This window comes from Eptatretus burgeri, chromosome 7 (genome assembly GCF_056783735.1).
Source record: "Eptatretus burgeri isolate ZD-2024b chromosome 7, Ebu_testis_v1, whole genome shotgun sequence".
Classification (NCBI taxonomy): domain Eukaryota; kingdom Metazoa; phylum Chordata; class Myxini; order Myxiniformes; family Myxinidae; genus Eptatretus; species Eptatretus burgeri.
Window position 1 is genome coordinate 102,104,749 of NC_140967.1, and position 12,425 is coordinate 102,117,173.

General features: G+C 45.5%; 1 protein-coding gene across 7 annotated transcripts in view; it reads right to left on the bottom strand.

The window, feature by feature from the left end:
• The window catches only part of TCAIM (T cell activation inhibitor, mitochondrial), a 64,639-nt gene that overhangs the window by 17,427 nt on the left and 34,787 nt on the right, over positions 1 to 12,425 (bottom strand). For 4 of the 7 annotated variants that reach the window (XM_085889963.1, XM_085889962.1, XM_085889960.1 and 1 more), the window contains exons 3-5: positions 4,178 to 4,355; positions 3,798 to 4,053; positions 3,087 to 3,209 (exon numbers count right to left, since the gene is read on the bottom strand). In XM_085889963.1, the coding sequence (XP_085746089.1) occupies positions 3,087 to 3,209; positions 3,798 to 4,053; positions 4,178 to 4,355 (557 nt within the window). Of the gene's footprint in view, positions 1 to 3,086; positions 3,210 to 3,797; positions 4,054 to 4,177; positions 4,356 to 5,540; positions 6,614 to 12,425 lie in introns of those variants that run through there. The other 3 variants (XM_085889964.1, XM_085889965.1, XM_085889961.1) reach the window with 2 other exon arrangements.

The following is a 12,425-nucleotide window of genomic DNA, read 5'->3' on the forward strand; positions in this document are numbered from 1 at the left end:
CACAATCATGTGTACCCATCATTTTGTATCTCACGAGGGACATGTTAAAGTTCATGATTCCATATTTTTTCAACCATCAACATACACATACCGATTGGAAAGATGTAGAATCTGAATTGCTGCATTGCTTCCATTTAAACACGTCAAAAAACAAAAAACAAAAAAAAAAACATAATAATAATAATAATAATCATAATAATCCCTACCTCCCTCCCTATTCATTGAGCAGCATGTAACCGGAAACCTTTTTTTTGGGGGGGGGGGGTAGGGGGGATAAGGGAGTGCAAAGAAAAGCATGTGGCACAGTGAAGACAGGGAGTCTATTCACAGGGGGGTATTCGTACAGCAGGGACATACAGTATTCGTGCAATGTAGTGAAAGACATACAATGACACAGATTAATGCTGTAAAGAGACAAAGAGCAGAACTGACTCGAGATATTTATCTTACACAGCCTTACTTAAATTAACATGACAGGCACCATAAGAATCACTCCGCAGAAGGGTAGATTAGCAAGAGAGAAGAAAAGCTGAGTCATTGGTAGCCCTTGGCTTACCCAGCATGTATATTGTACATATGGGAACATGCTAATCCAAAGTGCAGGGAACATAAAGGGCTGGGGGGGAAGGAGGTGCGGTGTCAGGTGCTTAGAGTGAGAAAGACAGGGTGCAAGTCAGTGGTCATTCTTAACAAACAAAAAGAAAAAACAACAACAAAAAAGAAACGGTTGTTCGGGCTTTGTCCTCGCTGATAGCTATTTGTGTTTCTACGGTCAATGAGTCAGAAAGAGAGAGAAAGAACGCATAAGGATTAGAACTGTCTATCGTGTGTGGTTGTCGATTTCACCTCTTGCCCAATACTTCGTCCGAACTGTATGGCGCTCGATTCACTCGCTCCCTCAGCGTTCCCTTCTGTTCCTTCCCCTTCAGCAGCAAGCACCAAAGAGCCGTGTTTTAACCACTCCATCCAACCATAACCCAGTCACCACCACACAAGCTCCAGCTATTTTCCAGTGACCAGCTTCGATATTTAAAGGCCTCGGGAAGAGTGGAGTTTGGCAGGGGTCAAGGGTGAATCCCAACCTCTTTTAGGTGTGGTTCCCAGAAGTACAGGTCATGCACCGCCGTCTCTCTGCCAAGCGCAACGTTCCCATTAGTCCAGCCATGCTCCGGGGTGATGTCACCCTCTCCACGAGTCCGCTGGTTTGGAATAGTTTTCACTCATCCTCCGAACGTGCCATGCACATAAGCTCCCGACTCAACAAGGGGCCGATATGCAACGGTCCCCATCTGTTGCTGGAACGTCCAGGAAGGGCATGGATGGCTTGCTGGATAGAGGAACATGAAGGAACGGTAGGCGCATACCTGTGCCTTGATGTAAACACTCCATTTGCGAAGGTGCCGGGCTTGGGTATGAAAGCGAGCCAAAGGTGCCCGTTGGTAAGGTGAGATGATCCCAAAGTGCAGGAAGGCAATTTGCAGTGGTGAGACGTATGAGATTTGTGTGGTTGTAGAGTCAAAGCATCATCGTTGGGTAGTAGTGATTTATTATGGAGGAAGGCTGGAAAGAAGAGCTTGAATGGTGTGTTGAATGAAAATAAAGTCTGGTGTGTATGTAATGCAGGTAGGGTGGTTATCACTGGCATGTGGGAGAATGGTGGTTGAAATGGTAGTTTGGTTGTAGTATGCAGATTCAATATCTAAATTAGGCATGTATATCGAAATTAGGCTGCCAGCAGCGAGTGCTTGGTTGTGCAAGAAGATTGTGTACAGAGAAGATAATGGGAGAGAATATGGAAAGACCTAATTACTCCCTCACAACGCATCTTCCCTTTGTAACCTATTACACACTAGCGATACCCGTGCACATGCACGGGATAGCAGTACAACATAGCTGGTTGCAGACGACAGACTGTACACTGGGAATGACAAAAATACGCATTGTGCAAAATGCAAGTGGTACTATGGAACGCCAAGACTTCCCAAACATTGTCGGCATGTCCGCTAACTGCCACAGCAATTTCATAGGGATCGTGTGACGGCGAGCCGAGTTTTTAGTGTGCAAGCTTGGTATTATAAGAGATAAGGGGAGGACTCTCTGCCTGGTGTTTGCTTTACGGTTAGGGTGGCAGGTTTGGAATCTTGAGGTCCTGATTTCAAATTCCGCTCGGTTGTTGAATACCAGGTGGGGTTGACTCAGCCTGTCATCCTTCCAAGGTCGGCAAAATGAGTACCAGCTTGCTGGGATGATCAATTCGAGTATCCTGCGTCGGAGTGCCGACCCATCCAGGATTGTGCCCAATAGCCCAGTAGACTGCTTCGGTAGCACCAACGCTCTGTACAGAGTATGATCCCAATGGATGGGAGCACTATTCTGGAATATGTAATTAAGAAATAACTGACTCGGGAACTGATGTATGTTGTGCACCATTGCCTTTGGGTCTCGGTTCTGAGAACCATCACAATATATTAGTCCTATTTTGTGAAGTTTATAAAAACTCATGCGACTCACAGCTGCTGATCTGTGTATCGATTCCAAAATCAAAACAAACATCTGCTTGCAGGACCATTTTGTTCAGCCTATACGATAGCTCCGAATGTTCCAAGACAAACCAGAAACTTTCTTCAGTGCCATTGAAGCTTTACGGGGGAGCGTACGCGCAAGACATTCCTTGCAAGACAAGCACATCAAGCTAAGATCTCCATTCAAGACTTAAATTTTAACCTTCTTACTTGGTAATGAATGTTCAGATCAGCAGGCTGCCCACACATACTGTTATCTGTAATCGTGTAATGGCTGGGTAAAATTTCTGATTAATTGTTTTCAAGAAATTGTCGATAAAATGAAAGCAAACTCGAAATAGAATGAATATCAATGATGCAAATTAAGATTAAACATCACCTTTGTCTCAAAAATAAAACATGAAATGGATCATATGCACCTGATTGAGAGAAGCTTGCAGCGTTACATGTCTAGGTGACGGGTTATTACATTTTTTTAAACCTGAGTCACCACAGAGTCGAGGGTGGTGGTAATTTGTGGTCACAAGCCGATTTTCCAAGGAGGGTGGACCACACACTCCTCACCGAATGTCTGTGAGCTTCAGCTCCAAACAGAGATCCTTGGTGAGATGGTGAAGCTGCTCACGCAGTGGGAGGCTACCTTCCAGCTTTGCATGTGCATCTTCTGCTCGCTTCCTTAACCACGACCTGCTCGACAAGGAGACATGATTTGAACTTGCTGGAAGCCATATGAAGTTTCACTTGAACTTCATAAAGCAATATTAATGAACATTCATGGTAAAAGACAAAATAAGAAGTAAAAAAAAACTTTTTTGAGAGTGCAAGTCTGTTCACAATGACAGCCCATCCTGCAAAAGACTACCATGTCTGCAACCTGATGGTTGTGGCATCAGATTTCCTTTTGAGCCATGTAGTCTGGATTTGATTCTGAACCAGACTATAAACTACTCCCCTGGTACTTTGCAGGAAAGAGGTTGTATGAATAAGTCCAGGCTGTTATGCGCTGGTAACCTAACCAAATTATAAATCCTTGCCCTGATTTATTGAGGGGGAGTAGAGGGGCTCCAAAAAAAAAATGATGCAAACCAACGGTCAGGTGGTGCATACGGATGAGTAAATGAGCTCAGTTTTTAAAACCTTAAAATCACTTTGCACGACCTCACAATCAATATACAGAATGCAGTGTATGTTCCCAAAATGTACTTGAACAACCATTAAATGATGTTAAAGAGACATATGTCAACCTCCATTCAAGGCTCTCTTTAACATCGGCACCTGAGAGAGAGGTCCACTTGGGAAGACTGTGCCTTCCGCCTTGGTGAGGCCCGTCCTGTGAATACATAATAACTGGGATCCCATATTATGGGCCGATCTGGGCGAGATATTTGCGGGTCGTGACTAAGAGACCAGGGGGACGTGCTTGGTCGTAGGCTAGAGAGGTGTTCAGTAGGAAGCTGGCAAGAGTGCAGGATGTTTCTAACAGCCGCCAGGGGTTCTTGAGAGAGCAGAGTGAAGCTCACTGCCTGGAAAGCTGAACATGGGAACACAGGCTTAAGCTAATCATGAATAAAAAAAAACAAAAAAGGCAGTCATGAGGGAGAGCAGATCGACCATCTTAACATGGTTTACAAGATCGGACATATAGACCTTTGTACCTCTAGCTTTACTCGCTCGCGGGGTGCCATGGGATGGCCGCGTGAGAGGCACGTTCGTTGGACATGCCGGCCGGTCCTCACGCACATAAAAGGTGACCTGCAGTGGCTGCACTGAGCCACCTTTCTGCAAGTTTTCTAGATAGCCATTCAGCCTTTTCAAAGAATTCTCATTGACTGCCTGCCAATGAGAAAAATGTTTCCGTTCAACAAGATACATATCAACAACATAGTTCAACAAGAGTTACGACAAAGTGTAGACAGGAACTACAAACTGCAAGAATAAAACAAAGCAAATGTTGTGGAAGAGATGGTGAGGGTAAAGGTCAAGCATTGTGAGGTGGGGGGACGGACGAGATAAACAGGAAACAAGAGAAGAGAAGGTTGTCAGGAAAGTAAGAGTCCAGGGCACCTCAATGGAGGAAGACTGTTCTACTTCAGATTTGACGTGATGTTTTGCATTCTGGCAAGTGAAATTAAAACCCCCCCCCAAAAAAAAACAAATAAGTAAACGACATTTTCAGGTCGCTCCAGTCGAGGGGGGGGGGGAACAATGAAGAAGTCAAAATGTGCTCAATAGACAAAAACCCTCTTCTCCACACCACCTCCCCATCCCTCGATGAACATTCTACTGAAAACCTACTTGTGCTGAAGACTTCCATTAGATGCCACTGCGTTGGAAATTGCAGATTTTGAAAATCAACGTAAATTTATTATTGAAACGTTTGTTTAAACGATGTTCTGTGTTGTGAAAATATTGCTACGATCGCTGGATTCGGACTCGTGTTCCGATCCCAATCCTGAAGAACCAATGTTAGTTGACTGCCGTGTGGACTCGAGGTAAAATTATCCACCCACACAATCACCAATTTCGTGAAGGAACCGTCAAAGGGACCATACACCGTCCTCTGCGAAAGCCAAATAGCTCTTTACTTCGGCGAACAGAAACCTCAAACGAGGATGTTTCACTCTAATAGGCTCCCCGTTTAATCAGGATATAGTGGGCTGAGCAAAGTCCAAAAAACATATGATTTGAAAACCCGCGATCGCGCTAATGGCGCCAATTTCCTACGACTGTGCCTTTTAACCATGATGCTGGGGTTAATAGCCCAATGGCGAACCGCGAACCGGCTGACACAAATAAAGAGAATTAACCAGATTTAATAAATGACGGAGGGGAGATTGGAAGGGAGAAACTTGTATTTACATTTTACAGACAGTACTGTATTTATTATAATAATTCAATACAATAATCATTCCCCATGCCCATGACATCTCAATCGGCTTAACCGTCAACTTAACCATTCACACGACAATTACTAGAGCAGACTGGGTATTTCACAAAACAATGAATTGAGTGGCATACCTGGAGGTAGAGCCTGACAGAGTCTGGTGGCAGTTCGGTTCCAGTCCTGGCACAGGGTGGCATGGGTAGGGGGGTGGGGGGTGGGGGGGGAGTGGACCGGCTGATGGATTTGTTCCATGCCGCCAGCAAAGAAAAGAAAAAAAAAGGGACGCAGCTTGTTTTGGGAGGTGCAACACAGGAGCCCTCTCATGCAGCTTGTTTTTGGCGCAGCATCATGGGGAAAACAAAACTCCTCCGATTCCAAGAAGCGATTTGATCTGCGTCTCTTTTTCAAATCACTTCTCTCTTGGTAGGCTCATTCAGGCGTTATGAGCTTTGCACAATCAGGTGTTTAACGGCTTTTATCAGCTGAATGAGTCATATGGCCAAATGCCACTACAAACTATTCACGCGCCCCCTTGTGGTGATGACTGCCATGCCGTTAAGCACCTAGCGCCTCAAGGCCTTGTATGTGCTTTACAAGAAACATTTAAAAGGACAGATAATGGAGGAAAGGATTCAAAGGCTTAAAAAGGAATAATCAGGTCAGAGACACTACTGAATGTGGGGCTCACAATTAAATGTCTCGACATACTCCGACATGTTGTGATACTTGTACACAAATAGCATACGCCTTATGCTGAACATTTAATAATGAAATAACTATACTAAGTTACCCCCTTTAACCATCAATCACATCCCTGCAACAATATATCATGCAATTTGCTCATCCATCCTAAATACGCCTGCAAAGAAGGGCTGACAGTCCCGGTACGTACAATATAGTGACAGTTCTTCTTCCCACATTTGAACCGTCACCCCTTTCCTCCGTTCTCATATGCATATGCATGGTACACACACTCGCCTCTAAGCTGTTTAGCCTGTTTTCGAATCCCGGCCTAGCTATTAACTGTCATCCGAGTGTTTCACAAGTTAGCCGATCAGCCCCGGTCCGAAATTTTGGTCACCGGTATCAAATTAGGGGAGAATGCTCATAGTGCTTTTTATGAAGGTATAAACCCCTAGAGTTGGAAAACATGTGATAGCATTGTGGCGGTGGCAGCTTTATGGGAGTTATCCCCCTTTTTCCAAAATGGCCACCAAATGCTCAATACTATATATATATATATATATATATATATATATATATATATATATATATATATATATATATATATATATATATATATATATATATATACACATATATATAGCAGATTTTAGACCACCTAGAGCAGTGATACTGGTGTCTACGACTAGGTTTGAGGGGTCAGATATATCATTTCTGTATTTACCTAAAATATTGGATACAGCCTTAATATTAAAATTCAAGATGGCCGCCAAAATGGCTGCAGACACGTCTTTAAATGACCGCATTTAAGGTCCTAGAACAATTACGACAGTGATTTTGGTGTACATTTCCAATATTTTAGGTAAATACAGAAATGATATATCAAACTGTAGTGAAATGTAAATGATGACTCTAATACTCGTCATTTACTGTCAATAATTACTGTTCATCGGCATCCACATTGTCATCCTCGTCCGTACTCTCCACATCATCTGATGACCGATTCTCGCAGTCTGACAGTTTGCACATATCAGTGCACTTAAGTCCATTTGCCAGACATACACAATTTGGAAGCGTACACTTCCATGAACATTTGCAGGCCAGTAGGGCCAAGATAGCCTCAGGTGCTGGCTGACCATCCTTCCAATCCACTACCATTAATTTCTCGGCTCCATCCATGTCAATTTTCCACTCTCTGCCAATGGGACTTGGTAAACCTGAGTCTTGCTCAAGACATCTTCTCCATATTTCAGCCTGGTAGTTTGCCCTTTGTGCATGTTTGACTGCAGGGTGGAAGCTGATGACTCTCTATCTCACCTTTCTTAACACAGAACAAGTTGTACCTGAGATCATTGACCTTGGTGAATGCTGCTTTGGGGCCATAGAGGAGACATGTGACACACTCTAGTTTGTTCATCAGTTCTGAGGAGAGGTCCCATTCCTGGCCCAACTCTGTGAATGTGTTATTGATTTCCCTGTTGTTGGTCACTAATTTTAGAGCACTTGCCTACCCTTTACCTGCGAAAGCACTGGTAGTGTCACATCCAGTGTATGCATGTATACCAATAAGAGCTCTGCAGACATCTATGCCGACAATGGCAGCGACTTTCCCGATGTCAACTAATCTAGTTCTGGTTCTTGTTCCACATTTCTGGAATAACGGAGCTCCTATCTTGTCATGGAATGCCAAACACATGATAAAGACATCTGTGTCTGCGCATATCACTACAGACTGGTAGCCCTCTCAAGAAGCATGGAAAAGTAGGCGCCCATCTGCTTCCTCCTGCTGGCACTGGAGATCTGGTACCTCTTCACTGCCCTGTGATGTAATTCTGTAGCATTTGTCATCTACAGTTACATACAGAATCTTCTCATGTAGTTTCTCTCTGTACACTGGCTTCCTCCATTCACTGACAATGAAGCTCGTCAGACTGGTATTGTTAGTTATTCCTGTCAGGAAACTTCTCCATTGCCTCACAATCTGTGTGCTTGTGATACCCTGCAGCTGGTGTCCAGTCTCTTCACCTCGTGCCGATCTCTCACTGTTCTTGATGGAATTATCTCGATACGTGTCGAACACAACATCTATTCTGGTACTTTTACTTCCTTCACGCAATGCCATAGACAGTATTGTAGTGGCAATGTCTCCAAACGTAGCTTGATCACCCTTTACTCTTTGAACTAAGTTCATTCCATCGACCACAGAAGCCGGATTTTGTGGGAGTTGGTCTGCTACTGTCACATTCTTCTGCAAAGTAGTGGCTAAGGAAGCTTTGTTTGTTTTCCTGAGTAATCCGTCTGGGGTAGAGAGAGCCCAGGGTAGTGGTCCCAAGGGGTGAGAGAGGATGTCCTCCATCGTGAGATTGCGCCCTTGTGCCATCATTATGATGCGACCAAACAGAGACCGGTCAGCTTTCAAGATTATGCCCTTCCCACTTGTTTTCACTACCTTCTTCTTACACATATTTGTGAATGTCTTCAGCTTGTTAGTTTTCATCGGATCGTGAAATGGTTTCGCTGATGGGTCGTTCTCCAGTCTCTCGTTCTCGAAAGTGGCATAACTCTGCTCTCCAATATCACATGCCTTCATCAGGTCAGAGGCAATGTTCTCTGGGTGCCGATTTTGCAGTAGAAATGCTTATGAGGTCTTGCTTCTCTGAGAATGGGTTGACCCAGGCTTGAATGAGGCTGACGACTGCCGACACCGTTTCCTCATCTTTTTGGATTCTGGGCTGCTGTAGATCAGCATGGTTGAGTTCTGATTGGTTACCATGCACCATGTCTCTTAAGTGTCCAAGAAATGCACTGCGGTACTCTGCTGTTATGTAGTACCTTTTGATGGCTCCTGCTTTTAGGCTGAACCGTGATGTGCCTCCAGGAGTCTGAGTGTCCTTGTTCACCGTAACCTCAATTGTCTGATCTACAGGTATCCAGCCAAAGGGATTATTGCTGGACCTCTGCACCGAGAAATGACCTTCCTGGAAGGCTCTATGTACATCAGGATTCTTCTCGGGAAGATTTGTCATCTGAGCAAAGTATGCAGACAGGTACCTGGCATAGTTGACCTTATCGTAGGCAAAACACCATGGGATCAAAGTTCTAATGGCATTGATGTGCAAATCCCGGTTTCCCTCACGAGAAGCACGCAGAAGGCCAAGTATCACGTGCTCTACCATGTCTATGTATGACATCCAATATCCCGATAGCTCCCCATTGTTGTGGCGGAGGTGTTCCGTGAAGGCTCTCCACAGGATCATCAACTCTAATAATTGTGGACTGTCGAGATCACTGAAGTTATGTTGGTTGAGATCATCAGCTATGTCGTTCACTTTGTCTACACACGATTTGATCACAGTGCTCTTCTCCTCGTTGATGTCTACCCATAGTGTAAACTCTGCCCATGCCAGTCTCATCAAAGCTTCATAGATGCACTTGTGGACCCTGATAGCACGATTGTACTGTTTGCCGTCAATGATACAGAAATGATATATCTGACCCCCTCAAACCTAGTCGTAGACACCAGTATCACTGCTCTAGGTGGTCTAAAATCTGCTATATATAGGGTATTGAGCATTTGGCGGCCATTTTGGAAATAGGGGGATAACGCCCATAAAGCTGCCACTGCCACAATGCGCTCACATATTTTCTAACTCTAGGGGTCTACAGCATCCCAAAAATCACTATGAGCATTCTCCCCCAATTTGATACCGACCAACCCCCAGGCTGATCGGCTAAGTAGGGCGATCATCAATGTGTGCGTCATCCCTTGGATGGACGTTAAACTGGTGCCGGCATTAGTTGGTGGACGTTAAAGATGCTATGGTGTCCTTCGCAAAGAGTAGGCAAGCTATCACCGGCACCTGAACAAATTCCATATTCCTACTCTAATCTACATCAGCAGTACAGCCATGCCCTTAACCAACGATGTTACACTGCAACCTTGTCCTGCATAAGAAAGAATAATTATAATAATAATACTGTAACAGTCACCCTAAAGTCTAAACCGACCCGATTGCGTGGTTCAAATCCAGTGAGTCACGACGCGACCACGTCAGTCCCCCACCTCAGACACCTCTCACCGGATCCTCACGTTCAAGGACACCTTACCTTGAGGATTGAGACTTCTGCACCTGGCGAGTGACGTGTCGACAGCAATCATGGGATAGATCTTATCTTTGGCCGAGCAACCAAATTCCATGTGATGCCGGGAACCCGAGCGGTACAAGAACGCGACCGATCGCGATCTTGAACAGGTTATACTTAGAGCCACCAGATGAAACAGGTGAGGCAAGCATGATGAGCCAAAGAACAAGCCATTTTAAACATGTATCTATACTAATAAAGTGTGTGTGTGTGTGTGTGTGTGTGTGTGTGTGTGTGTGTGTGTGTGTGTGTGTGTGTGTGTGTGTGTGTGTGTGTGTGTGTGTGTGTGTGTGTGTGTGTGTGTGTGTGTGTGTGTGTGTGTGTGTGTGTGTGCATAAAGCATTAGATAATCTTTGACTCCCCCTCACCCCCTCCTCATCCCTCATTCCTACCCCCCCCTTTCCTCTGTCTGTGTCTATCTCTCTCTATCACCCCTTTCTCCTGGAGTGTTTAACGACATGTAATGAGGGGTCGCTCTCCACCCCGTCCCCATTCCTCGCTCTCCCTCACCATTCATCCCCTCTTCCCTGCTCCCCTTCCTCAATCCCCCACCCCTCCTCGCTCCCCTTTTTCCTGGAGTGTTTAACGACATGTGATGAGGCATCGCTCTCCCCTCCCCCCACCATTCCTCCCCCCACCATTCCTCCGCCCTTCCCAACTCCCCCACACCTCCTCGCTCCATCCTCACTCTCTCCCCACCTCCTTCCTGAAGTGTATTGCGACACTTGGTGAGGCATTGCTCCCCCACCCCCTTCCTCACTCTTCACCCTCCTTCCAAGCTCCCCCCATTCCTCACACCTCCTAGCTCCTCCACCCCTCCTTCCTCTATCTCCCCCCCCCACCCCACCATTATATTTCCATCAGCAAAGTGATGTATTGTATTTACTAGTTGTAAATAAATGAAACAAGAACCAGGATTTGTACATGAACAATGATCTCAATTCCCCTTACCCCTACGTGACGCCCGCGCCCACGGAACTGATCAGATATATACAGTCAACTTGGTGAAATATCTTGGGCCCGCATTCACTCAACAGAAAGAGATATACAATCGAGGATAGACAAAACGGCCCCCCTGACCTGGTGCGATGGATTCTGGGAAGCCCACAGTGTCTCTCTCAGAGGTTGCACGAGCTTGAAGGCCTGTGGCTTCTGGAGTGTGTCGAGGTCCCTCCATGACTGTGATGAACAGTCCCCCCCGCCCCCCAAGTTCTTCAACGTGTAGACACTTAGGCAGCGGGCACGAGTCACCAACAGACGAGAGGTTCGCACCAGCTCACCTCAGGAAATGATGGCAATTGGCACCCACAGACGCCCATGCCAGGTCCGTCCCGGAGCAGCACAGCATGCCCAGCACCCAGCGCAGAGCCGTCAATCCCAAACACAGAGAGTGAAGTGAGGCAATGATGATCGACAACCAAAGAACGGCCCAAGCGAGCAATCCCTTGCTCTCATTTCCGGCCCCGGTGCGCAACTCCTACGGGTTGTTCTTGATCCGCTTGGTTGCATTATCAAGGGGCATGAATGCACTGATCCAATCGATGCTCCCACCCTCCCCCGCCCCCCCAGTTGGTGGCATTATGGAGGGGCGCGAATTCACTGTGATTGGATCTTTCTGCAGGAACAAGTGATATGCCTTGGACCAGTTAAAGGCGGTTACGACTCGCTTGGGCCGGGAGGAGTTGTGTGTGTGTGTGTATGGGGTGATGAAAGTTGGGGAAGAATACACGGAAAGAGATGGGAAAACTGTGTCTGGAAAAGAAACAATCGTAAGGTAGACAGCTATCTATTACATATGCAACGCATGTCGATTCACACAAAAGTACGATACGTTTAACAAAACAAATACTTACGAAATAACTATCGTTACACTAAAGATTATTTACACAACAACGCATAAATCAATCTTAACCGTTGAATGATTCAAACCAGTTGTTGCAGAACTGTGAGCTATCTCAAAGGATGCAACAAATATGGAGGTTCCAAAGGTAGTTCAAAACAAAAAACCATTCTTTGGAAATGTTTTGAAGGAAGTATGTAATCGTCTTCTTCGAATTTTTTCCTCATTACATTTGGATAAAGATAGTAGAATGATCAGAATTTCCAGCGTAGCAGATGGAATATTGCGAGTAAAAACAATTACACAACGAGAAGGGCACTTGGTAGTGCACAAACCTCCGCCACGCAATGCC